This window comes from Anarhichas minor, unplaced genomic scaffold, assembly GCF_050575085.1.
Source record: "Anarhichas minor isolate MPS153535 unplaced genomic scaffold, ASM5057508v1 ptg000005l, whole genome shotgun sequence".
In the NCBI taxonomy this organism is placed as follows: Eukaryota; Metazoa; Chordata; class Actinopteri; order Perciformes; family Anarhichadidae; genus Anarhichas; species Anarhichas minor.
The window spans coordinates 3,982,821-4,010,371 of NW_027466451.1; the positions used below are offsets into that span (position 1 = coordinate 3,982,821).

The following is a 27,551-nucleotide window of genomic DNA, read 5'->3' on the forward strand; positions in this document are numbered from 1 at the left end:
ACAGTATCCACAGTATCCACATTATCACAGTATCCACAGTATCACAGTATCCACAGTATCCACAGTATCCACAGTATCACAGTAGCACAGTATCACTGTATCCACAGTATCACAGTACCCACAGTATCCACAGTATCACAGTATCCACAGTATCACAGTATCCACAGTATCACAGTATCACAGTATCCACAGTATCCCCAGTATCCACAGTATCCACAGTATCCACAGTTTCCACATTATCACAGTATCACAGTATCCACAGTATCCACAGTATCCACAGTATCCACAGTATCACAGTATCCACAGTATCCACAGTATCCCAGTATCAACAGTATCACCGTATCCACAGTATTACAGTATCCACATTATCCACAGTATCCACAGTATCACAGTATCCACAGTATCCACAGTATCCACAGTATCCACATTATCCACAGTATCACAGTATCCACAGTTTCCACATTATCACAGTATCACAGTATCCACAGTATCCACAGTATCACAGTATCCACAGTATCTACAGTATCCACAGTATCACAGTATCCACAGTATCCACAGTATCACAGTATCACAGTATCCACAGTATCACAGTATCCACAGTATCACAGTATCACAGTATCCACAGTTTCCACATTATCACAGTATCACAGTATCCACAGTATCACAGTATCCACAGTATCACAGTATCACAGTATCCACAGTATCACAGTATCCACAGTATCACAATATCCACAGTATCCACAGTATCCCAGTATCACAGTATCCCAGTATCCCAGTATCACAGTATCCACAGTATCACAGTATCCACAGTATCCGCAGTATCCCCAGTATCACAGTATCACAGTATCCACAGTATCACAGTATCACAGTATCCACAGTATCACAGTATCACAATATCACAGTATCCACAGTATCACAGTATCCACAGTATCCCAGTATCCCCAGTATCACAGTATCCCCAGTATCACAGTATCCACAGTATCCCCAGTATCCGCAGTATCCACAGTATCCACAGTATCACAGTATCCACAGTATCACAGTATCCACAGTATCCACAGTATCACAGTATCCACAGTATCCACAGTGTGGTATATTTTCAGGCCTTGCACAGTACAGCGAAGACCCCAAGTGTAGTTGTCTTAGATGAAAACCAGATGTGCAGGAGACCAGGGGCAGAAGGGTGGATGTGTAGAATGAGGAGGCCACATACATTCTCTTACGTTCCGCCCAGATGTAAACACAACATGTACCCTATATAAAGATGAAGCGAGCGCCCTAGAAGCAGGGACTTTTCGGATTCGACTTGAGACCTCCGGACGATCTAGACGTCCGTAATGGCATGTGTTGCTTGTTTGTAATAAACTTTATTATACCAGCAAGAACAGTGTCCACGGAGCATCCTTCCTCATCACTTCAACAGAACTGTCGCATGCAAGATACGACAACAGCTTCCACATTATCACAGTATCACAGTATCCACAGTATCCACAGTATCCACAGTATCCACAGTATCACAGTATCCACAGTATCCACAGTATCACAGTATCCACAGTATCACAGTATCACAATATCCACAGTATCCACAGTATCCACAGTATCACAGTATCACAGTATCCACAGTATCACAGTATCCACAGTATCCACAGTATCACAGTATCCACAGTATCCACATTATCACAGTATCCACAGTATCACAGTATCCACAGTATCCCAGTATCCACAGTATCCACAGTTTCCACATTATCACAGTATCACAGTATCCACAGTATCCACAGTATCCACAGTATCACAGAATCCACAGTATCCACAGTATCCACAGTATCCACAGTATCACAGTATCCACAGTATCCACATTATCACAGTATCCACAGTATCACAGTATCCACAGTATCCCAGTATCCACAGTATCCACAGTTTCCACATTATCACAGTATCACAGTATCCACAGTATCCACAGTATCACAGAATCCACAGTATCCACAGTATCCACAGTATCCACAGTATCACAGTATCCACAGTATCCACAGTATCTACAGTATCCACAGTATCCACAGTATCACAGTATCCACAGTATCCACAGTATCACAGTATCACAGTATCACAGTATCACAGTATCCACAGTATCCCAGTATCCACAGTATCACAGTAACACAGTATCCACAGTATTCACAGTATCCACAGTATCACAGTATCCACAGTATCACAGTATCTACAGTATCCACAGTATCACAATATCCACAGTATCCACAGTATCCACAGTATCACAGTATCCACAGTATCCCAGTATCACAGTATCCACAGTATCACAGTATCCACAGTATCACAGTATCCACAGTATCACAGTATCACAGTATCACAGTATCCACAGTATCACAGTATCACAATATCCACAGTATCCACAGTATCACAGTATCCACAGTATCACAGTATCCACAGTATCCCAGTATCCAGTATCCACAGTATCACAGTATCCACAGTATCCACATTATCACAGTATCACAGTATCCACAGTATCCCAGTATCCACAGTATCACAGTATCACAGTATCACAGTATCCACAGTATCCCAGTATCACAGTATCCACAGTATCACAGTATCCACAGTTTCCACATTATCACAGTATCACAGTATCCACAGTATCACAGTATCCACAGTATCCAGTATCCACAGTATCACAGTATCCACAGTATCCCAGTATCCAGTATCCACAGTATCACAGTATCCACAGTATCCACATTATCACAGTATCCACAGTATCCACAGTATCTACAGTATCCACAGTATCCACAGTATCCACAGTATCCACAGTATCACAGTATCACAGTATCCACAGTATCCACAGTATCACAGTATCTACAGTATCCACAGTATCCACAGTATCACAGTATCCACAGTATCCACAGTATCACAATATCCACAGTATCACAGTATCACAGTATCCACAGTATCACAGTATCCACAGTATCACAGTATCACAATGATGAAATGATTCTCTAAGAAGACAACGTTTTCCTGTTTCAAAGCACTGGAGACGAGCACGCTCAGGGCAACTGGGGTTTCTTGGACCAGCTAGCAGCACTGAGATGGGTGCAGGAGAGTATCGAGGCCTTTGGCGGCGATCCACAAACTGTCACAGTGGCTGGAGAATCGGCAGGACGCATCAGTGCATCAATACTGGTGAGAAAACAAATCAGCGGAAGAACAGAAACATGTTAGTCACATACATTTACACATGTAGCTGAGCCATACCAGAGCTAATTACTGAGTGCACCTTGATCATGTTAATGCATATGTGTCCTTCCTTATGAACAGACTCTGTCTCCACAAGCAGAAGGACTGTTTCAGAGGGCAGTCTTTCAGAGTGGAGTAGCAACACTTGGGACCTACACGACAAGACATCCTTTGGGTCATGCCAAGGTACTGTCATATGTACACTGAGCAGATTAGCATGTTTTGAACATGTACTTGTTCCAACAGTACTTAAAGCTGTATTCTTTTTTTATGTTTGGGCCACTTGGTGAATTAAGACAAAACACAACAATGACATATTATAACCTGATAAATTTGTCATGGCAAAGATGTTAGTAAACAGTTCCCAATTTAAATATCTACCAGACTTAAAGCAATATAAGATTGTCATTAAAGTCTTGTTTGTGTCCACCTGATGAATGTAAATAGAACCTTTAGCTCTGTGTTGGTCTCCACCAGCTCCTGAGAACAACATCTCTGTCTCTTTAGCTGTTAGAGTTCACCAGCTAGTCACTGACTTTGTCCGTCTGCTGTTTGCTGCTGGACAGTAGTTTACAGTGGCTTCATCAGAACCTAGTCAGAGGTTGATGAGAGTTCTGTGCCAGAAAAAGATCCAGAATAGACTAAGAAGCTCCGTAGAGCTGAAGGGGACCAACGAGTTACCTCATTTAAATTACACATAGCCATTTGATTTATTATTGGTCTTAATATAAACGTTTAAACGTTAAACAGAATGAACATTTGTAAAGTAGAGGTTCAGAGGCTTGAACATTTTCAGCTACCATCTACCAAACCCCCATTAATACTAACGGATGTTGTGGCTCCTTAGTGCAATGGCCAATAAAGATAAGTATATTCTTTTAGCAACTTCCACACGTACCAGAGTAAAATAAGTGCGGACTTTCACTTTGTCTAGAGAATTATTGTATCAGGATACGTGTGCACGTACTTGTGTATTTATGCCTTTTTATGGATCTCTTCCTCATACCTAGATTGTTGCCAACCTCACTGGATGCGACCGCAGCAGCACAGAGGAACTGGTCCAGTGTATGAAGGGGAAGAGTAAAGAAGAGCTAGTTGATGCAACTAAAAAGGTACATGGTGTCGTGAAGATGTGCGAGCAGATGTTGTAGAAAACTATTTAGCTCTGATTTGATCGAGTGTTTTATTGCATTTCCTGGATCTTTCCGTCGTTAGAGAGTTCAAATAACATATTTTATGAAGCTGGTATATCACGGAGGGGGAACAGACTAACAGAAACCTCACCCAAAATGAAATTCTAATTTTGTCGAGGTTCTGTGTAAAATGCCAGATCTGAATTGAAAGTGTTGTCCTTAACTGTAGCCACCAGATGGCAGCCTGTGAACACTCCTGGCTGCTGAAAAGCCATAGAAAGTTTGGCTCACATTCATCCACTCTGCCCTGTTCAGTCGCAGTAAGCAGTGTCCTGTGTTTAGATGAGAATCTACCTGGGAGCCGTGGTGGACGGAGTGTTTCTCACCGACACAGCCGAGGAGCTGCTCAAGAGGAAAGAGGTGTTGAGGGTTCCGGTGATGATGGGAATAACCAACCATGAGTTTGGATGGATCCTGCCTCAGGTCACACAGCAGTCTATTCACACATAGTACACTTAACACAGCCTCTGTGACAAGTCCAGTTCCTGCTTTTCTTGATCTTGAAGTATTTGTACTTCATATTGAACTAATTCTGAAGCGTTGTCCCATCTCAGCACTTCGCCCCTCCTGGCTGGGAGAACGGCATGAGCAGAGCGTCTGTGCTGGCAGTGATGAACATGTTCTATCCTACTGGGGTACGATGTATGAGCACTGATGCTGCTGTTTGATGATTGATTCATTTTAATTGAGTTGTTTTTTATATTTGTTAAGTTATTTAACAGTTTATATTGAATTTCAGTTTTCCTGATTCCTGATGTCATTAGCTTAGAGGTCCCTTCCAGACATCAGATAATCCCTCATTAATGAAGATTGTCTTTCTTCCTCAATGCAAAATGCAGAACCTAAAGATGTTATGTTTGTGTACGTGTGAAGAACTAAACATCATTGAAAAGCTCTTTCTCAGTATAAGTGTACATGTTTCCACATCACACTTGTCGAGTAGCATTTTGAACCATAAGCGGCTTCCAAACAAGTTGTGAAGTCACGGCCTGCTCGTGTCAGACGTAGCTCAGTGAAGCTCAAACATCAGCCGAAGGAACAATAAGCAAAACACATCTTTGAGTTCAGGCCGTCTTTAAAAGAGTCGTGTGGGGTCGCTGGTGATCACTTGTCAGGGTCGACAGTGGCTCGAGGGGTTCAGTGGTGAAGCAGTCGTCCTTCAATCAGAGGATCGGCGGTTCGATCCCCGGCTCTGCTCGTCCATGTCGATGTGTCCTTGGGCAAGAGACTTAACCCTAAATGACTACGCTGTCCCTGCAGTGTATGAATGTGTGTTAATGATGACATAGTCCTGATGGGCAGGTGGCACCTTGCATGGTAGCCCCTCATCAGTGTATGAATGGGTGTGAATGGGTGAATGATGACATGTAGTGTTAAAGTGCTTTGAGTGGTCAGAAGACTAGAAGAGAGAAATACAAGTAGAGTTAATTTACCATTTAATGTTAGAGCTGAAAACATTCCGACTTGTTATATTAAAAATAATCTTAATGTAATGTTAGTAAGTATGTACCTGTATGTACATGACCACTGTAATACAGTTTAAGAAATGAATGCAAATTGCCATATATTTGATTAGATACTGCCTCATTTGCATATTAAACATCCATTTTCAGATAATTTGTAATAGTTGTCTTGATGAGTCATCATGGGGACGTTTCATGTTGATGTGCCTTAGTTCATTCGTTCATTAGTTTAACCTATTCACCTGTAGCGTCTCCTATTAATGCTGCAACATTTTGACCAACAAGGTCGTCAGGCAAACCCATTGATCACATGTTGCTCACATCACATGTGAACAGTGTGCACAGTCAACGGGATTAGAGCTCATGAAGTCATCTTTCTTGGCAATGAGAATTTGCCATAGAAGGGAAACCTGACGGTCCGACCCTCCTTCCTGCTCCAGGCCTCCTCTGCCAACAATCTCATCGCCGACGAGTACATGAAAGATGCCAAAACACCGGAGGAGATCAGAGACGCGTTCACCGAGATCGTGGGAGACCTGCTGATGACGCTGCCTGTCGTCATGGTGGCCGGATACCACTCAGGTCAGAGAGCAGCTGGAGAGAGTGTGTACAGGCCGTTCTGTGCTGTTAGAGTGTAGATGACTTGATGCTGCTGTAATCCCATGAGGGAAGCCTCCTCGAGTTCACACATCACTCTGAGTTGATTTTTGATCTCACACGTGCACCCCTTGTCTGTCTCCTCCGTGTATCCAGATGCGGGCGTTCCGGTTTACATGTATGAGTTTGTGTACCGTCCTGGGATTCACAAAGACACCAGACCCAGCTTCGTAAAGGCAGATCATGCAGATGACGTAAGCTTCATGTTCGGTGGATGTTTCTGGAGTGGACATACACAGATCATAGGTGGGTTATACGTCTTGTGTCATTACAAACGAGTGAGGGGTGAAGTAGGATGAATATCAGGCATGGCCACTTGGTGGGATAAATAAAGGAATGAATGTGACTACAGCATGAAAGCACTGAAGTCACTTCAGACCAGGGTTCATGTTCATCAGGACTTGTTTTAAAGTCATCTTGTTCCATCTTCAGGCAACATCACCACGGAGGATGAAAGACTCTGCAGGACCATGATGTCATACTGGGGCAGTTTCACAAGGACTGGGTGAGTGGGCATTAACAATTACTTATTTATATTATGATCATTTACTTCTATTTGACTCTGCAGCTGCACTCAGCTCTATGGAGCTCACTGTTTTGGTTTTATGTTCAGTAGATGACTTGTACAAGGTATGAAGCTGCAAGCATGCAGACACACAGAAATGAATTCTCAAAGCTGACCATATAGAATCATTAAAACACACGATTCTCTTCATGTTTGTATGTGTCTGCAGCTCTCCCAACGGCCCTGGGCTCGTCGTCTGGCCTCAGTATGACAGACAGAAGCAGGAGTACCTGGAGCTGGGCCTGACGCAGACAGTGAGACAGAACCTGAGGAAGGACCGGGTCCATTTTGCTACTGTCGTCCTGCCTCAGAAGCTGGAACAGTTGGCAGCAACAGCAGCAGCCGAAGCTGCAAACTGATCTCCGCAGGCTGCCATGTTGTTTGTATCGGTCCAAAGTTTGAGCGTTCTTATGCCTCCTCACTGAAAATCACTAACAATGTGAATCACTGCCTCCCCCCCGCTATCTCTGTTTTAGAAAGGATTCACTGGCTTTCTTTGGCAAGTCTTTGAAGTGTCTCTTTTGACTTTCTGTAAAATAGTTGTCAATAAAGAAAACCCTTTCATTGCAAAGACAGGAAATGTGTCTCTTGTGAACACACACCGATGGCGTCATGGTTTGTAGACGCAGTTTGAAATATCTCCAAAATTTGAGAGCTAACAGAAATCATGAAGGTGAGTGAGTGAGAGTAATAAATGAATATGATGTTCATATGATGTTCAGCCACCATATAAAATATTCAAAAGATGTGCAAACTAGCAGAAGAAATATAGTTACCGGTATACATCATCATGTGCTTAAGGCAGGAGGTGCCATGTACAGACAAATATGAAATATATAACAGGACAAACAATAGTAAAAGTCTACTTCTTAACCAGTTACACTGCAAGAAGATCAGTGTTTGTAGACCAGAAAACATTTATTTCTGTCAAAATAACTACAAACACTACGAAGCAGTTCAACGTTTGACATTACAGTCATTTACTGCAGTATTCTGTATGAACCACGTGTCCACTTAAAATAGTATGATGTTAGGTGTAAATCTGTAAATAAGTCAAGTTACATTTAAAAAAGCCAGCGGGCCAGAGTTGCTTTAGTTATTTTATTTCAGTTTGTTTTAATTTCATAAAAACTTGCAATGTATTAAGCACTTAAAGAAGGTCATATCAAAGCAGGAATAGAGAAGATGTTGTTATTGTATAGATAATCACAGGGTGTGTGTGCGTGTGTGTGTGTGTGTGTGTGCCCCCAAAGAAACAAGTGTACAGTTCATTTAGGAAACTCCTAAATGAGTCTAATCTTACTTCTACTCTAAGATTTAATACTGAATCATTATTTTTCTAAATATTTGACGAGAATATCGACAAACCTAATCTAATCACAGTTTACACACTGTTTTCTTTATGCAATTTAATATCCCAGCCTTTTAAAATTTAATTATTTTTGACAAATATCCAAGGAATGCATTAAATAGTCAGTGGAAGGACTTGAATTAAAAACGTTTTTATTACAATTGAAAGAAAGAATTAACAAATACTCAAAATAGAATCTGTTGTCAGTCGAGGTCACAATTTAGCCACCGTGCTTTTATTGTGTAGGAAACATCCGGTAATATAAATGCCGATTTAACGCAGCCCTGCTGCTATTGGCTGCGCTGTTCGTCGACGTCATTGGGTTCCCCCCTCGTCGTGATCCGCCTCTCTCTGCGCTTGCGCTCTTCTTCCCTCAATACCCCAGTGAGCAGAAAGCTACGACGCACGAGCAGCTGAGAGGAGCAGCCAGCACGGGACGTCTCATGTACGTACAGCTGTTTCTTCTGACGTCGTTTCATAAAATATACATTTTCATATTCGAGGCTCATTCGTCTACGACTCGTCACCGCCATGTTTGCATAGCTTTCCTGTGTATCTTTGAATGGTAGCGGGGTCACACGGCGGAGCGTCGCTTCTCGTGATGTTATCGTTATCGTTGAGATAAAACGCTTTAATGTGCAGCCTGCTTGGCCTCACGTGCGGGTCCAGCTGCGGGACTGACGCGGGGTGTCCCTGTTCTTGTGAAAACAGCAGCGCTCCGTTCCAGGAAACGTCAGCCTCTCTCCGTGTTGACTCAGAGCTGCTTCCTCTCCCAGCACCGGGCAGCGCTAGTGGTCGGTGCTCAGCGACCTGGTTCTACCATGTGTTCTCAACTCCTCGTGTCTGAATAACGTCACCTCTCCTCAGACAGCGGGAACCGGACCTCATTCAGTGCGGTTCAATACAAGACGAGCTCGCTTATTGAGAGCTATGTATAAGTGGGTTGACCCTTTTGTATTCGGTGGATGTATCATTACTGTAGCACTTGTTCAACAAGCTGCTTCTTCCTTCACCACGGCCGGTTGTGTCTGCTGATATGTTGGAACATGTCCTGCTGCTTCCACCTCACTGGAGAAGATCTCCTCACACTCTCCTCTAAAGAGCAATGCATTATGCAGCTATCATATTGTGTAATGGGGTCTAGAATAAGAGGTACACCTGCAGACAGCCCTTCATAACATACTGTAGTAGGGAGACCGGGGGCAACACTCGTTTCCTCCAATCACAAACGCGCTGCAGGTGACACGCGCTCAGTAGGATGCATGTGGAGAGGCAGCTGATCATTTCACCTCAACACACTTTCATACTTATCATATATACTTATACAAATCAAAAAATGATTCGAGGTATGAAAGCTACTTCCTGGATAAACCTCTGCTGTCTGAAGTTTGAATGGCTGCGAATTTAAACTTAAAGCAGTTTGATCTGGAGTTTATGAGTTTACTGGTGACCAATGAACATGAAGAAGCGATGGTGGTGCTAGCACTGAACATTTTTCACTAAATTTAAATGTAATTTTAAAAGGGTATAACAGCCAGCCAATGAACATACTTTTTTGTATGAAATATTGTGTTCAAACAATATTAGAAATTAATTTAATTGTTTTTATATATGTATAGTATATATATATATATAGTATATAGTATATGACTTGTCAGTGTTGTCATTATTAGTTAATAATATAAATAATTAGTGGACATGTACAGTGTGTTTCTTATGTCAAAAGATGACTAGTGTATTTCAAGTAGTCTGCGAGTTCTGAAGGAAAATGTTCTTCCCTATTGAGTCCATCATAACCATGAATGATGAACACTGCACAAAGGAGAAGCTCTGTAGTGAATATGTAGAAAGACGTTCATGCTGAAGCCATTTTACACTCGATGATTTCTAGAATTATCTCTAGATTCATCACAAATCCCCGTACTACAATCTGAAATGATCTTAACTGGTTCCATGTCGTTCCCCTAGAGATCTTTAGTAGCCGTTGGCCAGTGAAGGAAGGTTGCTGGCTTTCCTCTCCAGTGGTTTGGGTTGATGGATTGTGCACACGGAGGAGAGCTTCCTCCCAGCTTTGATAGCACCCATCACTCATTCCACCCTGGCCCTGTAGTGTTTGTTTAGCTGCTTTGTTGTGCATGCTTTTCTTCCTCTGAGGTCTGTAAAGATGGAGACGTATGTCTTAGCTTCTGTATGAGCATGAATTGCACAGGTAGGCGTTTTGTCTCGACTCTTACTCGTTACAGGTTGTGATGAAGCCATAGTTGACATGTTCGGTCAGGAGGTGGTAATGGTATTAGTATTGAATGTCCTCTTTGACCTTTCTGTGCTGCAGGATGATGTAGTCTTCTCGTAGTCCAACAGGAAGTTAGCATCACTGGTTCCCTCAACAAACAGCCAAAGGCTGACTCATTTCTGGGTGTTAGGTCTCATTCCTGCAACACTCTATATCTCCGCCAGAAGATTATGTTCCCTTTGCTTGTTTGTTGGTCTGTCTGTCCGTCAGCAGGATTACAGACAAACTATTGTCCCAATTTTTTAAAAACTTGGTATAAGGGTGTAGCATGGGCCGAGGAAGAGCACAACCCATCTCACTTTGGAGCTTATCCAAATCATGCGGAAAGAAATCATGTTTTCACTTTGGTTAACATTGCACGATGGGGCACTCTGCCCTGGCCAGCCGGGTCTCGGGGCTTCAGATACCAGCCCTGAGACCACGTTGGCTTGGCAGAAGACTGCGCTCTCTGAATACCCTTCTAGTTGAGTATGCTTCCATGGGAAGTGTGTTAAAACCAAACCTTGGTAGTTTCACTTTTGCGCCTTTGATGTTAAAAGATATTTGTATTATTTAATGGTAGATGTCGTGGATACGATTTGCTGAGATGATGGTGGGGTGAAGTGCTACTGTCTGTCTCCACACATCCAGCTTGTGAAAACAGATGATGTGCTGCCCGTTGGGGGGGACTGCACTGACAGATTACATCGTTCCCCTCAGCTGTTACACTGGTCCACCTCAGCTGAATGCTCCTCCTGACTTATCTGCCATCAGCCACTTCAGCCTGTCACACACTATTGTACCATGTGATGTGTGAGGGTGTGCACTTCAGCTGTCACACTCTGGCACCGTTGTGCTGCTGGTGACTGAGCTTTAAATGAACAGTTATGAAGGTATATGTTGTTCCATAAAACATATTCACCATATTATAAGTGACCGTGAATCAATGGTATTTATTTGGTGGGATTTGTGATTTTAAAGCTGTTCAGTAAAAATGGGACTTTGTAGTTTCTAGTTGTTGGTGATACAGGTAAAGGTTATTCCTGCCAATGTTAACACCTGCAATCAGGTGACACATAGTGTAGTCCAGTGTTGTTTGGGTCCACTAGAAGAGCTCCTCACCCCCTCCCTGCTGCCTGTGGAGGTCTGGTCCAGCTCAGCTGGAGGACTGCTATCAATTCTGACACTGATAATCATGTTGGTTCAGGGCCGTGGTGGAAAATAACACTTACTCAGGCCAGCACTGCACCTAATGGATGATTCTGGTGTATTACAATCTTGGTCTCAGTTTTCATAACTTTTGGCTATCATTCCTTTCAGTAATAAGAACATTATTCACAACAAGATGATTGCAGAGCTTCAGAAACATTGCAACATCGTTGCAAAAATAAACAGTTCAGCAGGGCAAGTAACCCATGCAGTCATCTGATAAGACACATTGTACCAACTCAAAGAGTTGAGCAGTGACCGTTTCACCCAAAGTGTCTTTTGTAAACATCATCACAACAACTCCTGCTTCAGCTTTGACTTCCAGACACACTTTAACCAGATTTAGAAATCCTTTGTTTTCCACTACGGAGAATAGATGCTGTAATAGCTTTAGCCCGGTCTGATTCTGCCACAAACGCTTTCTTAAATGCCGCGATGATACCTTGTTGTTGTGCCTTGACCCCCGCCGCTGAAAGACCAGGATGGTGTCTCTTCATATGTGTGGACATGCCCGATGTGTTGCCGTTGTCGTGTCTTTCTCTTTAAATAACGCCTACATACCGTAACGGTTTCGTCCAGCACCATTATCCGTCATTATAAGTTACAGGGAAGACAAAATGTTCCCAAACTTGCGACTTAAATGACGCCGGGAGCTTCTTCCGCTCCTCCGCTCGCCATGACTTCCGCCGTTAAATGCTTTTAACCTGCTCCGTTCACTGAACACACTACTGCTTTATGTCTGTTCACTGACACTCTGCATTGATATTCAGGGACTTGTTACTTGAAAAGGAACAGCAGCAGTAAAACTTTATTACACACTGTGATGATTAAACTGTAAAAAAAAATGAAAAAAATACTCAATTGATCTGCGGTTCACAAGTGATCCGAACCGGGAGGGCTGATCCGTGATCTGTTACACCACTAGTCGTGACTAATGCAGCTGCTCAGCCAAGCGATGCCAAACATGCCATGCTGAATTATGGGGAGATGTGTATAAAATGAGACAACAAGGACGAGTTGGTACAAGCGGAGAGTCTATCTATTTATAAAACTGTCAGACAGTGTTGAATAGAATTCTATGTGTTAAAGGGTAACTTAAGCTGGACCCTATTTCCCCATGTTTTTGTATCTAAGTGACTAATGGGAAGAATGATCACGATCACCACGATGGATCCAGGTCTCTGTGAAGATGTGGGCTCAACAGTCACCGACCACAATCAAGCACTTTTAGTGGACTTGAATGCCCCAATAGGATCACATTACAACCCATTTAGCCGCTATCAACTACAACGCTCTTGCGTAATACTGGATCAAATTCAGAAATGGTTGTCCCCATTAGTCACTAAGACACAAAACATGTAAAATAAGGTCCAGGTATAAAAATATCAAAGTTATCCTTTAAGTAAGGGAGCCAGGAGGAAGGAGAAACAGCCTTGTTACCATCTCTCTGATCATATCCATCCAAAGTTAAAAAACAAGACAAAGAATGTTGTCATTGTTTCTGTTGTGGTGAGTGAGGCATCCCAGTAGACGTGTTAATGCGAATACTGAACAACTTGCCCTCTCAAATGACACAAGGAAGCCAAAGGATTGTGGGTCAGGAAAGTCCCACGCTGGGTATTACTTGCCACCTCCATCAGGTTGAGCTTTGTTCGGGAATGCTTGAGAGAGCATTTTGGTAACGGACTAGCGGCCTGAGAAGGGGACTCCGAAGGCATGTCGGCCCCATGCTGAATTAATATTCTATAATATGTAATAATGCATCTGACATGGAAGCTGATTTACTGTTTTGCATTTTCTGCATGTTGCTCATAAAGCCGGAGTGATGGAGACGGGTGAACCGTGAAAACAACACGAGGGGGATGGCGCCTTCGCTCTTATCTTGCCCAACTGATGTTTTTGCGGACGAGTGTGCTGACTGATATTTCCTGGGGGGATGGGAGAGGGCTCGGGGGCACGTTGCTTAATGTGTGAATCATGCCAAGTTGCAGCACACACTGAAGAGGAGAAATAAGAGGGCAGGACGGGGTCTCGTGATGCCGTCGTGTTGCACGGCCAATAGCAACAAGCAGAGGTCCTCTGCACCAAATCACTCAAGCTTCTCAGTGTCCTCCATCACAAGAGAAGCCCCTCCCTCCGAGCTCTGTGTTTGTGTCGGAGGAGGGGTGTGTAGTGGGGGCTCCCCTTCTGGCTCATGGAAGCAGAAATACTGCAGCGGTCTGAGGGAAAGAACGCTGTGTGTGTGTGTGTGTGTGTGTGTGTGTGTGTGTGTGTGTGTGTGTGTGTGTGTGTGTGTGTGTGTGTGTGTGTGTGTGTGTGTGTGTGTGTGTGTGTGTGTGTGTGTGTGTGTGTGTGTGTGTGTGTGTGTGTGTGTTTGTGTTTGCAAGACAGGAGGACAGGACACACGCCAAATGGCATCCTCAGCAGGGAGTCACGACTTACTGAGAGGCTCTGCTGGCTCAACTTGACTCAGAACTCCACGTGACCAGCAACGTTTTACACCTTCAGTATCGCCAGTGAGACTGTTGAACTGGGGGCCATATGCTCAGCTTTACTGCTGAGATCTCACTCTGCCTCCTCAACATGACAAACTTAGGCTTTATTTATTCAGGAAGTCTTATTAAGATCAAGATGTCTGTTCAAACAAATTGTACATATACAAGACCGTTCAGTCACACGAAGCTGTCATAACACTCACAGAAGACGTATCAGTCAGTTCTAACACAGTTGAGCCTCTAACACGTGGCGTATCACGGCCTTCTTCTTTCCTCTTCCTCATTTGAATCCGTAACGTGGAGCTCTGACTGCCGCCTCTTCACAATACGCTGAGAATCTTACAAGTGATCTAAAACATTTGCACAAATCCTCCCAGAACAGAGGCCGGGTTTCTGTGCTTCACTCAATGTCTTGTCTTTGGCGTTTTAAGCTGAATAATTTGATACGACCCTCTGCTCAGTGCTCAGTAGAGCAGGGTCGTCCTTCAATCAGAGGATCGGCGGTTCGATTCCCGGCTCCGCTAGTCCATGTCGATGTGTCCTTGGGCAAGACACTTAACCCCAAGTGGCTCCCTCGGGCTGTCCCACAGTATGAATGTATGAGTGGGTTCTAATGATTACATAGTCCTGGTGAACAGGTGGCACCTTGCATGGTAGCTCCTCATCAGTGTATGAATGTGTGTGAATGGGTGAATGATGACGACATGTAGTGTTAAAGAGCTTTGAGTGATCGGAAGAGAGAAACGTGTTGATGCCTTGTAGATGTCAGTGATGAGCATCACATAACTTTGACAGCTGTTGAGTAATGAATTGAATGGCCTCCAGTGGTTTAATGCCTCCCGGCTCATATTGTGTTCCTATTTAACAATAATGCAAAAGAAGTTATAATCATTTGTATTTTTATATGAAAATCATTCATCTTGTCTTCCAGTAAAACAAAATATGACGTGTGCTTACTGATCAATTTCAACTAATAATATCATGACATGCATTAATCAACCAAGCAGCATGTTGATGGCATGGAGGTGTGTGTGGAGACACAGTCTCCTGCAGGATTGAGTCCTCAAACACACACGTGAATCATCGAGTTGCCTCGTCTCAAACTCAATGTTTATTTTTTTAATGGCTTTTTGGTTAGATGCCTGAAGAAATCATGAAATAAATACCTCACTAGAACACTAGTCCTCCTTTAGCTTAATGGTGCAGACCTGAAGTCATGTGACCGTGGTGGAGTTCCTATAACGTTAGCTTGTTACTTCTGCTGATTTTATTCATGCTTCAGAAATCATAAAAGTGTTGCTCAGTGTTGTGAAGATTATAACAAATGGGTACGTATCATAATCGTTTGTTTGCCACAGAGATTATTATTATCTGCAATAATCCAGAATGACAACTGGAAAAAGTCTCGTTGTCTTTTAGTCGAGGGAACCAGTGCAGAACTTCCTGCTAGACATCCAACGTATGTCCTCCCTGCAGCACTCTATTGCACTACATACTAACCAGCCATTCATTCAGCCGTCCAATCAAATACAAAGGATTCCATTGTAACTGTACACCTTTCAAATATTCCATTTCACTGGGGAACACTGGCAGTACACAAGCTAAAGACGCTCTCACCTCAGCTTTCATTGGGACTACAAGGGTAGTGGCAGTAGCATCAGCATTCACAGTTTCTACTTTATCAAGTGTCGACATATGTAGTGTGTTGTATGTTTTTCTCATGCTCAGTTGTACGAGAATCTAATGTGATTGTTTCCTCTTTGAGCGAGGTGTTCGGTAGGTGTCTCTTGACATTCTGTCTCTTTGGAGTTTAGGACAGGCTTTACAGCCCCTGAACACTTGCCTTCAAATCTTAAGTATATAGATAATCTACAAGATTGATGTTCATATTTAAACTTTATAAGCAACAAATCTATGAATATAAAACCCTTTAACTGGGCTAATCTGCTTGGTCAGGACTGTGTGGGTGTGGTTTGACCGATTTGTTTGACGGTGACCAAACAACCCTTCAGATTGTGAAACCAGTGAGGAGCACAGAGAGAAATCGAAACACAGACATCTCTCATGTTTCATAACCACACCTGTGTCTTCATGGAAGACTTGCTCAAAGTAAAAAACTCAGTGACAAAATGTTTTCAGGACCTTTTTAAATGGAAACAAATCTTGAGGTCATCAAAACCAGAACAAGCCGAGCAGAGAAGGCCTGGTTTGCAGTAGAGCCAGCCGCCGAAGCATATTTCAATTCATTCTTTATTGACCTCTATATAAAGAATTTTGCCTTCATGGTCTGTCAGACACTCCGAAACCAACAAGTGTGCCAGGCTGTTTAAAGCTGACGGCACAAACTGTGTGTGGGGTCAGAGGAGCAGATGCCGATAGAGGGGCTGCTGCAGCAGATCAGCTCAAAGACGGAGCAGGATGTGTGTATGAGGGCCGGGGGCGGGGCTAAAGAGGCCCGGGTGGGAGCCAGCAGTATGAGACCGTGCTGTGATTGGCTCATGGGGTTAAGATAAGACCAACGTCGAGTACAGTGCTGTTTGACTGACACAATAGCTGGACAGAGGTGCAGCACACGGGAACTTGTTTGATCAGATATGAAGTTTAAGATTTGAGCTTCCTGTCTTTGTGGTTTTCAATCCAACTGTTATCTGCATGATATCAATGCTGACTTCTGAATAAACAGGAACTAGTTTGCTTATTAAACCGTCACTTGAGATTTCATAACCACTAGCACACAACGTACAGGTTTCAAGCTGCCCTGGGATATATATATAGATATATATATATATATATACTAGTGCTGGGCAAGTTAACGCGTTATATAACGCATTCATTAATTACGCCGACAATTATTTAATTGCGCATTTTTTTAGAGTTTTTAAAGTGTTTTGTTTGTAATATGTATAATAAGCATCATTTAGTATCACTACTGAGAATTTAACAAACATAAAAACATGACGTAGATAGGTTTGCAGTTTTCAAGGTGTATATTTAAATTGCATCTCTTACACACATGAAGATAAAGTTGTGAACACCGGCTGAATATCTATGATCAGAATCATTATAACTGTGTTATAACTGCTACTGTGTAAAGGGAATACTGCTGCTAACAAGAACCTGATGTGTTTAAAGTGTTTACACCAAATGTTATTGCCCTGTTGTTCATATAGCAGTACTTTAAAATAAAAGTGTACAATACACTACTTTTGAATTCATTATTGAACTTTGTTTCATTAACAATGTTTCAATAACAATGTTTCCAACCAGTCGGAGCTCTGTGGGATTCAGAGTGGGGGGGTCATTCGTCCTGTGCAAAAGCCTGAAGATGGTGACATGAGCTGATGAGATAACAGCAGCTGTACAGGTTGTTTGAAGTCAACGTACCGAAATAATAGCTCTTTGGTGCTTCTAATGGAAAGGACAGATATGTTAGTCACTGCTGAGTGCTTAGAGCCAAACGAGACAAGATATCAAGCATTCCAACACAAACACAAGGTCAAACTCTTTAGTGAAACTAAATGGCCGTAGAACTCACAGCAGATATTTAGACTTAACATAGCAGTAATATGCAATGTGCCACCAGGCCATCATGAATCATTCTAATTCCCAACCACAATATTTAAACAGGAATTCAAATTCCAATAATAATTTATATAGAATATGATCACATGATTTAATTGAATAGATCAGCCCCATAGTCACCGATAACCGATCCAGCTATTTGAGTCACTATTGGCCCAATATCAATATCCCAAATAATATTATTAATTGTTCAGTTCCATTAGATGTCCAAGTATGCACAAGACCAGGACCCTGGAACTGGATTAGCTAAATGGAATGCGGCCAACAGTAACGTAACACCTGTGCTTTTTCTACTGTGGCTGACAGAGTGCCCACCGTCTATTCAGTGTGATTATCAGGCTGTGGGGAAAGCCCCAATAACGTCAATGATGGCTCTGTTCCAGTATGAAGTAGCCCAGGGAGCCAGCATGTTCAACAGCAGCACGTCTGCATGTTAGCATGCTGATGTTAGCGCTCAGCTTGTTAGCATGGCTGTAGACTCCGAGGCGTACCTCTCACTGCCTTCAGGTCTATTACTGAATGTAAAAGGTGATCACAAAGCTAACGTTCTCCTTCCTTTCTTCGCAGATTAATTGGGTTCGTGAGTTCACTTGATGTCGGCACCCTCAGGAATGTGGGGTCTGCAAAATCCAAACCCAATAACAACATTCGAGACCTCCAACTAGCACCCACATCTCTGACCCCCCCCCTCATGTTCCTGCAGAGCGCAGACTAGCTCATTCTGAAAACACTGTTGCAGAGCGAAGAGAAAGGGACCTGTGTCCAACATGGAGGCTGTAGCAGTGGACAACCTAATAGACTTTGATCTGCCCTCCGAGGCCACAGCTCTCAGCATAGATGGAGGCCAACACCACGGCCATACTGACATTTTCTCCCCAGAGCAGGCCCCCTCCATGGGGGTCCACCAGCAGCCTTTACTGCCAGAGCCCATGGCGCCAACCAAGCCCAGTACTCACCACCAGCACCACCACCACCAAGAGGGAGGAGACAACGACAGCGATGCTACAGAGTCGGCAGACAGCGAGAACGACATGGACCCGCCCTCTCACACGTGGGAGCTGAGGAGGTCGTCCTCTTCATCCGCTCACAGTGGAGAGGACGCCGACAGTGAGACGGTGGAGAGGAGGCAGTTCATGAAGGCTTATGTGGAGAAGGTGTTTCATGGAAAGTAAGGAAGATCTCTTTTTCACATACGTGTACTAAAAAGAATCAAAAGCATCTGTCAAAAGCAACATGATTGACTCATCGAAAGCTGAAAGCTATGTGACAATTTCAAAAAACTTCCACTCTGGCAACTCCTAGAAAATAGACTGAGCCAATATTCACCATCATTTTATTATTTTTCTACAAACATAAGCTTATGCCACCAGAGTCATTTGAAAGATGCTACAATCACTTTTCTACAAAACTGTGCACAAAGGGGTTTTAAAGCAGACATTTCTCTTTTTACAGATTAAATGGCACATTCTTTCTCTGACAAAACAAAAAGATATCAAGTTGTTGCGGATGTACAATCTTCCCAACAGTAATGAGCATCAGTGACTCATTATTGTCAATATTGCTTAAAGAACTTGCAGATGTACAGATTGATGAATATCAGTCAAAATGTGAATTACGATTGAAGCTGCTTATGAATTCTACTTGAAAACTCATTAATGTGGTACGTCCAAAAGATGACAATGACTAGCTCTGCAATTACATATGAGGAGATTTAAAGCTTGGATTCAGTGTTGTCCAGGAAGGAATGCAACGTTTTCTCAAGTTAGTCTGCAGAGCCACGGAGTTCAGACCTGAGTTTCTCTAGTTCTAGCTGCTGTTGGACATCTCTCAACCAACAACTGTAACTGGGCGGTTGTCTTTTTTCCAGTATTGGAGAACTAGCCTACGTGCTAACCTGATGGAGTACTCTTTTAATGATCGTAATCAATAGTTGCTGCTCTTCTCCAGAGTTGAGCAGCACAGGGACTACAGTATAGAGACGGTCCAGAGCAGCTCATAGAGACAGCAGACGCTCTTCCCTCAGGGACACTGGAGTAGTTGGTGTTGTGTGGCTGGATGGCAGGCAGCCACCATAGAATGGGTGCAGAGCAAGCTGCCCCTCAGCTGCTCATCTCAGAGAGTGCTAAGTATTGTCTGAGATGGATCTGGTGTTCCCGTCTGCCCGTAAGAAGTCCCGGCTCAGACAACGTGAACCCTTTGGCATCAATGACCTTGATATAGCTCCTCAGCACACAGTCATTTGTTGTGTCACAACTGTTTCACTCTTGCTGACTGTGTGGTCATTTGTTCTGCTTTAGGCTGTGTATTTACATTCAGATGCAACATTTTTGTCACTCAGAATGACTTGAAGCATTCACCCGGTCAGAGATTCCCATGACTCCCCAGCAGAGGCCCAGGGAAACAGCAGTCAAACGGACGCATGAGTATTTGATAAGAAATCAAATATGAGCAGGGTGAACTTCTATATATCAGAGTACCTCTTGTTTTTCATTTCACAGACATTTATATATATCTTTTCTCAGGCATTTTTGCTGCAGGCCTAATCATTTCTGACCGTGCTGAGTTCTGGTTCTCTGTTGGGTAATTTGCCATCCGTTGGCCTTTGGACAGTGACCTACAGATGGTAAACCGACTTCTGTAATGTCATAATCCATCTTGTCTAAAAGAATGAATCTCTTGCTTTGCCTTTGTCCTTTTTACCTTCTGTAAGACAGTCCAGTGATCAGTTATGACTGGAGTCTTCTAGATTCCTAACCGTCTTCATTGTGTGAGACGGCCAGTAGCAACACCATGTGCTTTCTTGTATTCCACCTGTTTGTAGTCTTTTCATCTCTCCGCGGTTGTCCTGATCGTGCTCATTCTCTTCACCTGTGCCCAATCACCTGCCCCTGGCTTTTCCCTCTACTAACCCCACTCATCTCAACTCACCTGCCTGCAATCTTCTCATCACCCCACACATACTTATACTCTCCTGCTTGCCCTGCTCCAGTTGTCAGATTGTCATTTGTCATTTGTTCTTCGCCCGGGGTGCTTCATGTTTCGGCCTTGTTCCTCCCCGTGGGCTCCTCGTGTCTCCAGTGTTTGTCCCTCGTGTTGACCCTCTCCGTCCCATGGTTTGTGACTTTGCCCTTTTTTGTGACTTTGCCTTTTATTTCAGTTTGGATTTTTTCACGCTCCCTGTTAGAGTTGATTTTAGTTCCTGTTCTTGACTGCTTGGTGTAAAGAACCTTGCATTCTACCTCACCTTGTTCCCTGTGTCTGTGTCTGCGCCCGAGTCTCTGCTCTACACTGAAGCCCTCACAGAAAACCGTGAACCCTCACAATTCCTTTGCTTTGCATGTCAGCAATGGAGGATGGAGGGAATGATACATCCATCCTTTACCATTCTTTACAAAGTGCCATGACACCGTGACTAGCTTATCAGCCAGGTTCTAGTTCATTGCTCTGTGGAGGTGTTTTTGGACGCGAGGGGTTGCACCGCTTCCCAGCATTGCACGCATGATGGGCGTGCCACTAGGCGATGTCATGATATATGATTGACAGGTGTTCTCCTTCCCTGAAAACAGAACAATACAAAATGGTGTATAAAATAATTACTACTGACCAACAAAGAAAACCTCTCAATCTCTAGTTTCAAGTCTTCTTCAATACAGCATGATGTTCATTTAGTACATTATGGTCCATTTAGAGTCGAACACACCATAAAGCAGGGGATGCTTTAGGGCGGGGCTACACAGTGATTGTTGTCCGGTCTGGGAGTTGTCCGTGTTTTCGTCTAGAACTTTAAACACTTTCACAGTTTCCTATCGTGTCACTTCTGGTTGCAAAAAAACGAGATGGCGACAGAGTGCCAAAGTTGGGGCTTCAAAGCCGTAGTCCACAAACCAATGGGTGATGTCACCATGACTTCGTCCACTTCTTATATACAGTAAATGTTTTGGAAACCTTTTCTTATATTGCAAATGTTTTTTTACTGAAATGTGTTCCTGAAAACATTTGAGGCGTGAAGTAAGCGGTGCAGTTGCTGAATCTTTCTTCATTTGACATCCACAACGGTTGGCTTAAAAGGTGGCATGTCACGCTGGACATATAGCAACCTACACCTCAATATTATGCAAATTAGTCTGTTTACACAGACAATGAATGCGACACAAGGAAATGACGGATCCTCTGGGAAAAATAATTGAACTATTTCTTTAAAAATTCTCTGGAATATCAGTTTGGTGCTTGGTGGTATAAAAACAAGGTGTGCCACTGCTGAGCTGTAACTCAACTGCACATTTTGGCATTGCTAACAATACAGAATTGATTTGGTATTTCAAATTGTGCATGCTTTTTCTTATTTATTTTTTCACACTTTGATAATTTACGATCAATTCAAACTTGATTTAATAATGATTTGTAATATCCATGCCATTTTCTGAATAGTCCAATCCATCTGATAAATGACTAAGTTAATAAAGCCAGCTGTGACGCACAGGGTCTGTAGAGCCGTGCTGTGATGAGTTTATGGACCGTGTCTTCACAGGAAGGACTTTGACCAGGAAGAGAAGGCTCGTTTTGGAGAGCTGTGCAGTGGAGAGAACGGCAAAGGCAGGGAGTGGTTTGCCAAATACGTCAGCGCACAGGTAAATATGATGAACTAGTGAGATGTCATACTTGACCTTCAAGGAAAAATAACTGCAATATTCCAAATGCAAAGAATGACAGGTTCTTGTTGGACCCCCTACATACATAAACTCACATATTCAAATGAAGAAATGACCAACATGACAGCAGGAAATCAAACTGAAATATCTCATAGAATGAGCTGCAGTGTGAGGTTTTATATGCGTGTCATTTATCTGATGTTGTCTTTAACTCTCTGTCCTCCTGTGTTCACAGCGCTGCCACTCTAAACGTGTGAGTGAAGCCACCTTCTACAGACTGGTGCAGTCTTTTGCAGTGGTTCTGTTTGAGTGAGTTTATGATATTTGTGGTTGAGACGAGAATGCTTTGATCGTCTGATCCTATGTGACTGTGAAAGATACGGCCGATGATCATTTACAATGTTTCTCTTGTCAGCTTTCCCCATGAAAAGACAAAAATCTCTTTGTTAGAAAAATTCACTCGAGACTGGTGTAAAAATCATCAATCATTGGCCATTTATTCTTTGCAAAGGAGGAGACAGGGTTGATTCACATACAGAATGTACATCAAGGCCGCTCGAAGATCTGTCTCCGAGTCTCTGGTATTTATACTCAGTAAACAACATGCAGTGGGCTGGCACAGGGTAACACACACACATTTTGCGTTTCACACAGGCGTCTACGTATCTGGACACTTTAACAATTCGTTCCAGTACAAAGGTCACTTTCTCGTAAGTCATGGTCGCAAATCAGCCCTGCGTAAGTATTGACGCTTTCTACAAGTTTATTATCATTCTTATTCAGGACAAACAGCTGAAGTGTTCTTTCGGCAATCAACTGCTTCTTAATAGACTAAACATCTGCTGAAGACGCCTGGTGTCAGTGTAAGTTCACACAAGGACCCAGGCCTTAAACACTACAGAGGACATGAGCCTCTGTTAAATGTATAACATTCCTTAATCATTTAAATGCATACTAATTAGTCATTTCGATTTTTTCCCAACACTCTTAATACAGAACATGACTTAAACGGGAGAAAATAGTGCATGTTATGGGGGCTATTTCTTTAGCGGCGGATGAATCCACATTGATGCTCTACTGAGTATTTCTGGCTGCAGTGCGGTGTATGTGGGATTCCCTGTGTGTGTGTGTGTGTGTTCATAGGAACCCAGTGCAACAAGGTGGATTATTGATGTGTTTTTAATAGTTGTTGGACAACAACTGCGCTCTATGACACAGACGAAGAAGACGACTTATTAGTAGGATCAACTCATCGTGGCTTGTGTCTTTTCATGGTAATGGTTGACAATAAGAACAATCGATCACCTTCTCATCCGTTTAGTGAGAAAGCTCCAGTAAATTACATCAATTCTAGCAGTAAGCTGATGATAGGATGATCCTCTCTAAAGATGTGCTGTGTTCCCAGATGTTACCAGATGGATGACTACAGCCCGGCCAAGAACCTCATGACTATGTGCTTCACATACTACTACAGTGGTACGGTCCAACTCAAACTCTATCTGGCATGTATCAGAGGGACTTTTCTTTTCTAACTAGTGTTGAGCCTTTCATTGCACACCTTTAAAAGGAAACCGGAGCTCTTGATTGCAGAAGAAAACATATATAATATCACTCCCCAGTGCTGACTCAGCGAGTGTTACCACCACAGGTTGGCCCTGTGGTTTCTCTTGCAGCAGCACCACAAACACTGATGCAATGACTTTGTGAGGTTGCATGACGGTAGTGATTGTGTTTGTGCACGCAGGAAGCCTTGAGCGATCATTGCTTCAACATCCGTCTGCAGTCAGTATTTCTTAGACATAAAGTAGACCTGCACTCTGCGCAACTCAAACTACCTAAGGCCCCCTTGCAAATCCAATGCTGTATCAGTTCTCTTTATACATCCATGTTTCCACATTTCCTACCTGAGCTTGACGCAAGAGTGTACCCTCGTGTTGGCGCTCTCATGTGATAAATGAAGGAGACAGGGGAGTCAGGGGAGCCTCAGAAGTCCCACACAGTAATCCAGTAAAGGTCTCACATGACCAACAGATTGGAAATGCAGCTTCAATAGTTTTTATCTGTATGGTTATTTTTTATATTTGATTTTTTTTTTTGTGCATTATAAATATATTTGTGAATCTTACTTTTGTGGAAAGAGTAATTTATTTATAAATCACAAAATACATCTGTGATCTGATCTGACTCCATATCCGAAGCTCACGGACGAGTACTTGACTACGTCATGGGCAGCTCACTGAGTTGCAGCTGGCTAAGATGAAGCAACAACATGTTGGAAGGTGATGTCTATTCTCTGTTTATCAGCCAGACAATCTGTGATGCTGGACACTAAGAACACCACGGGGACATCCAGTCCAACAGACACACATTTGCCTTGTGGAGCTTTTAAACGTCTAAAACAGCGTTTTGGTGATGCCGTACCCAGATAGCTGTCGTTATTCCGACCTCTCTGCTCTTTTCTTCTTCAGGGAAGTCCCAGCCGTCTCCCGCCGAGCTACTGGATCGTGGTGGTCCTCCAGCTGGTCTAGACTCGTACATCAACAAGGCCAACTCCTGGCTGTCCGTAAAGAAGGATGCCGCTGAGCGCCTCCTCAAAACCACATCCAAGACTGACGTCAAAGGCTTCTTTGGAGGCCTAGAGAACAAGCTGAGGGGCTCGACTGCTCCCAAGACTGAGTGAGGAAATGCACCTCTGAGTTCTTTTCATTGACGCCGCCGTTTATAGTTTTCATCCCTTTCTCTTCTTCTTTACCACATTCTCATGTCTAGGGATGGGGAAGGCCCAGCTGAGACAAAGCCCAAGTCACCAGGTATGATGCACCAAACATCTCTTGAACTGCAGTTATTGAAGTGCACTTTGACTTGCTCAACTAAGGTTTTATAAAATGTGATCTCCTCCATCCCAGTGTCTGAAGCTCCAGAGGAACAGAAAGGAGAGAAGGTGTACCTGTACACCCACCTGAAGCAGCAACCCATCTGGTAAGTTGAGGAAACATCGAACACATACAGGAGCTCTGGATGAGAGAAGCTAAATGTTACTGTAACGTTGCCTGCTGTTTGGTGCTGGACAGGCAGCACACAGTGGGGCGTTAGAACTTTATTTATTTGCTCAGTGAACGAGAGCAGTGAAAGTTGGCAACCAAAACAATGAGCCTAAAAGACACTAAAACGCTCTGCAGAGTCAGTTGAAAATGATCTGTTGGTTTATCACTACATGTGACCCCTTTAGACTATTTGTGGATTATAGCTCCTATACTACTGTACCTGTTACCACCTCCTCATAGTTTCAGAGCTAAAGAGACCCTTCGCTAAGTCCCGCCCCTTACTGCTACTCTGTCAAGCTGTCAGAGCTTCGTTACCATAGAGCCCACACTGTCACTAACTGCTCTCCCTCAATAAATATTGTAACAGTTTTTGGAACAACTAACTCCATTTCATTTCAATGTACTCTTTTAACTACAGCAGTGGTTGCAAACCTTTCTGACTCGTGACCCTTAAAAAGTAATTAGTGCTTACTCGATCCTTCCTCACAGGTTGTGGACATCTTCTAATCTAGCGGCTTTATGGCGTAAAATATCAGGGATTTTTCATTTTAAAAAATGCAAGAATTTAAGCAAAATCAGTGCAAGAGAATTCTTTTTTTTCTTTCCTCCCTAAATGATGTTGTGGCCCCTCAGATTTATCTTAGGATATCAGGTGGGTTCCTGATCTGCATGTTGGGCTCCACTGAAGAAGAGTGTGATTTGATGACATGTTATGGAAATGACATCAAGCATGCATCAACGCATTGAATCATATCACAGCTTAGTGACCATCTGCCTTCAGGCTTCGCCAGGAGAAATGAGATTTGGCAGGTGTTACCAGAATGATCATTATATGATTTCATTCTCTGCAACCACTGGCCGTCATGTGCAGTGTCATCTCAGGTAGCTTAGTGAAGTAGGTCAGGCAGGAGACCTGTAACATGTCATCCATTCCCTCTGCCAGGCACACACTGAGGTTCTGGAACGCTGCGTTCTTTGATGCCGTCCATTGTGAGAGGAAGAAGAGATCCCCAACCACAAGGTGAGAGTGGAAGGGAATCTTGACAGATAAATGAATATTATATATATATATATATATATTAAATCAATATGTTAGTGTTGGATTGTGGGACAAAATGTAGCATCTTAAAAAACATAAATGTGTTCTGTGTGTGTTCCAGTGTCACTGTATCTGTCAGATGACATTTAAATAAAGGTTGGAGATCCTGTAATGATGTACTGTTGGTTCAAAGAGCTGTATCTAAAGACAAATGTCACAGTGCTGTTCAGTATGCTTCAGCCTGATAAGCTCCTGATGCCCCACACCTTCCTCTCTTCTCTTCTCCCCCCTCCCCTCCCCTCCTCCCCCCGCTCCTCCCACCTCCCCTCCCCCCTCCCCCTCTCCTCCCCCCTCCCCCTCTCCTCCCCCCTCCCCTCCCCTCCTCCCCCCCCCCCCCCCCCCCCTCTCCTCCCCCCTCCTCTCCTCTCCTCCTCTTTCCGGTGACTGTGAGACGGTGGATGTGCGAGTGGCGCTGAGTTTGAATTGTTTTCTGTCCCTGATCTTCGGGTCTTTAACTGTGTTTCAACATCTGTTTATGTGCATGATCAGGTGAGTCTCTTTAACTGTTTTACTGGTTTGTGTGTTGAGTAATCGGGGCTTTGTCGAGGTGTTTTCGGGAGGAATGGGGTCCTCCGAGACATCACCTCCATCTCTCCGGCAGGGAGTGAGGATAGTCCCTCCGGATAATAGCTTCACCGTAGAGGAGGAGGTGTTGTTGGCTGTCGGTGAGCAGGTAGAACACGATAAACTCTCCTTTGCATCGAGAATGAACAAAGCAGTGGTTGTGTTCCTGAAAGAAGA

General features: G+C 43.4%; 2 protein-coding genes across 5 annotated transcripts in view; both read left to right on the forward strand.

Annotated features, from left to right (window-relative positions):
- Positions 1-7,468, forward strand: part of ces3 (carboxylesterase 3) — a 50,725-nt gene extending 43,257 nt beyond the window's left edge. The window contains 9 exon segments of the mRNA XM_076112708.1: positions 3,024-3,177; positions 3,313-3,417; positions 4,242-4,343; positions 4,707-4,847; positions 4,979-5,059; positions 6,328-6,469; positions 6,641-6,790; positions 6,977-7,049; positions 7,279-7,468. Of these exon segments, the coding sequence (XP_075968823.1) occupies positions 3,024-3,177; positions 3,313-3,417; positions 4,242-4,343; positions 4,707-4,847; positions 4,979-5,059; positions 6,328-6,469; positions 6,641-6,790; positions 6,977-7,049; positions 7,279-7,468 (1,138 nt within the window).
- A 1,322-nt stretch (positions 7,469-8,790) lies between these two features.
- Positions 8,791-27,551, forward strand: part of kiaa0513 (KIAA0513 ortholog) — a 34,912-nt gene continuing 16,151 nt past the window's right edge. For all 4 annotated transcript variants that reach the window (XR_012947467.1, XR_012947468.1, XM_076076330.1 and 1 more), the window contains exons 1-9: positions 8,791-8,905; positions 18,586-19,186; positions 22,547-22,646; positions 22,903-22,976; positions 24,073-24,143; positions 25,136-25,343; positions 25,437-25,477; positions 25,574-25,646; positions 26,655-26,732. Coding sequence is in view for 2 of the 4 variants with exons in the window: in XM_076076330.1 (XP_075932445.1) it covers positions 18,786-19,186; positions 22,547-22,646; positions 22,903-22,976; positions 24,073-24,143; positions 25,136-25,343; positions 25,437-25,477; positions 25,574-25,646; positions 26,655-26,732 (1,046 nt within the window). In the remaining 2 variants the exon portion in view is untranslated. The remainder of the gene's footprint in view (positions 8,906-18,585; positions 19,187-22,546; positions 22,647-22,902; positions 22,977-24,072; positions 24,144-25,135; positions 25,344-25,436; positions 25,478-25,573; positions 25,647-26,654; positions 26,733-27,551) is intronic.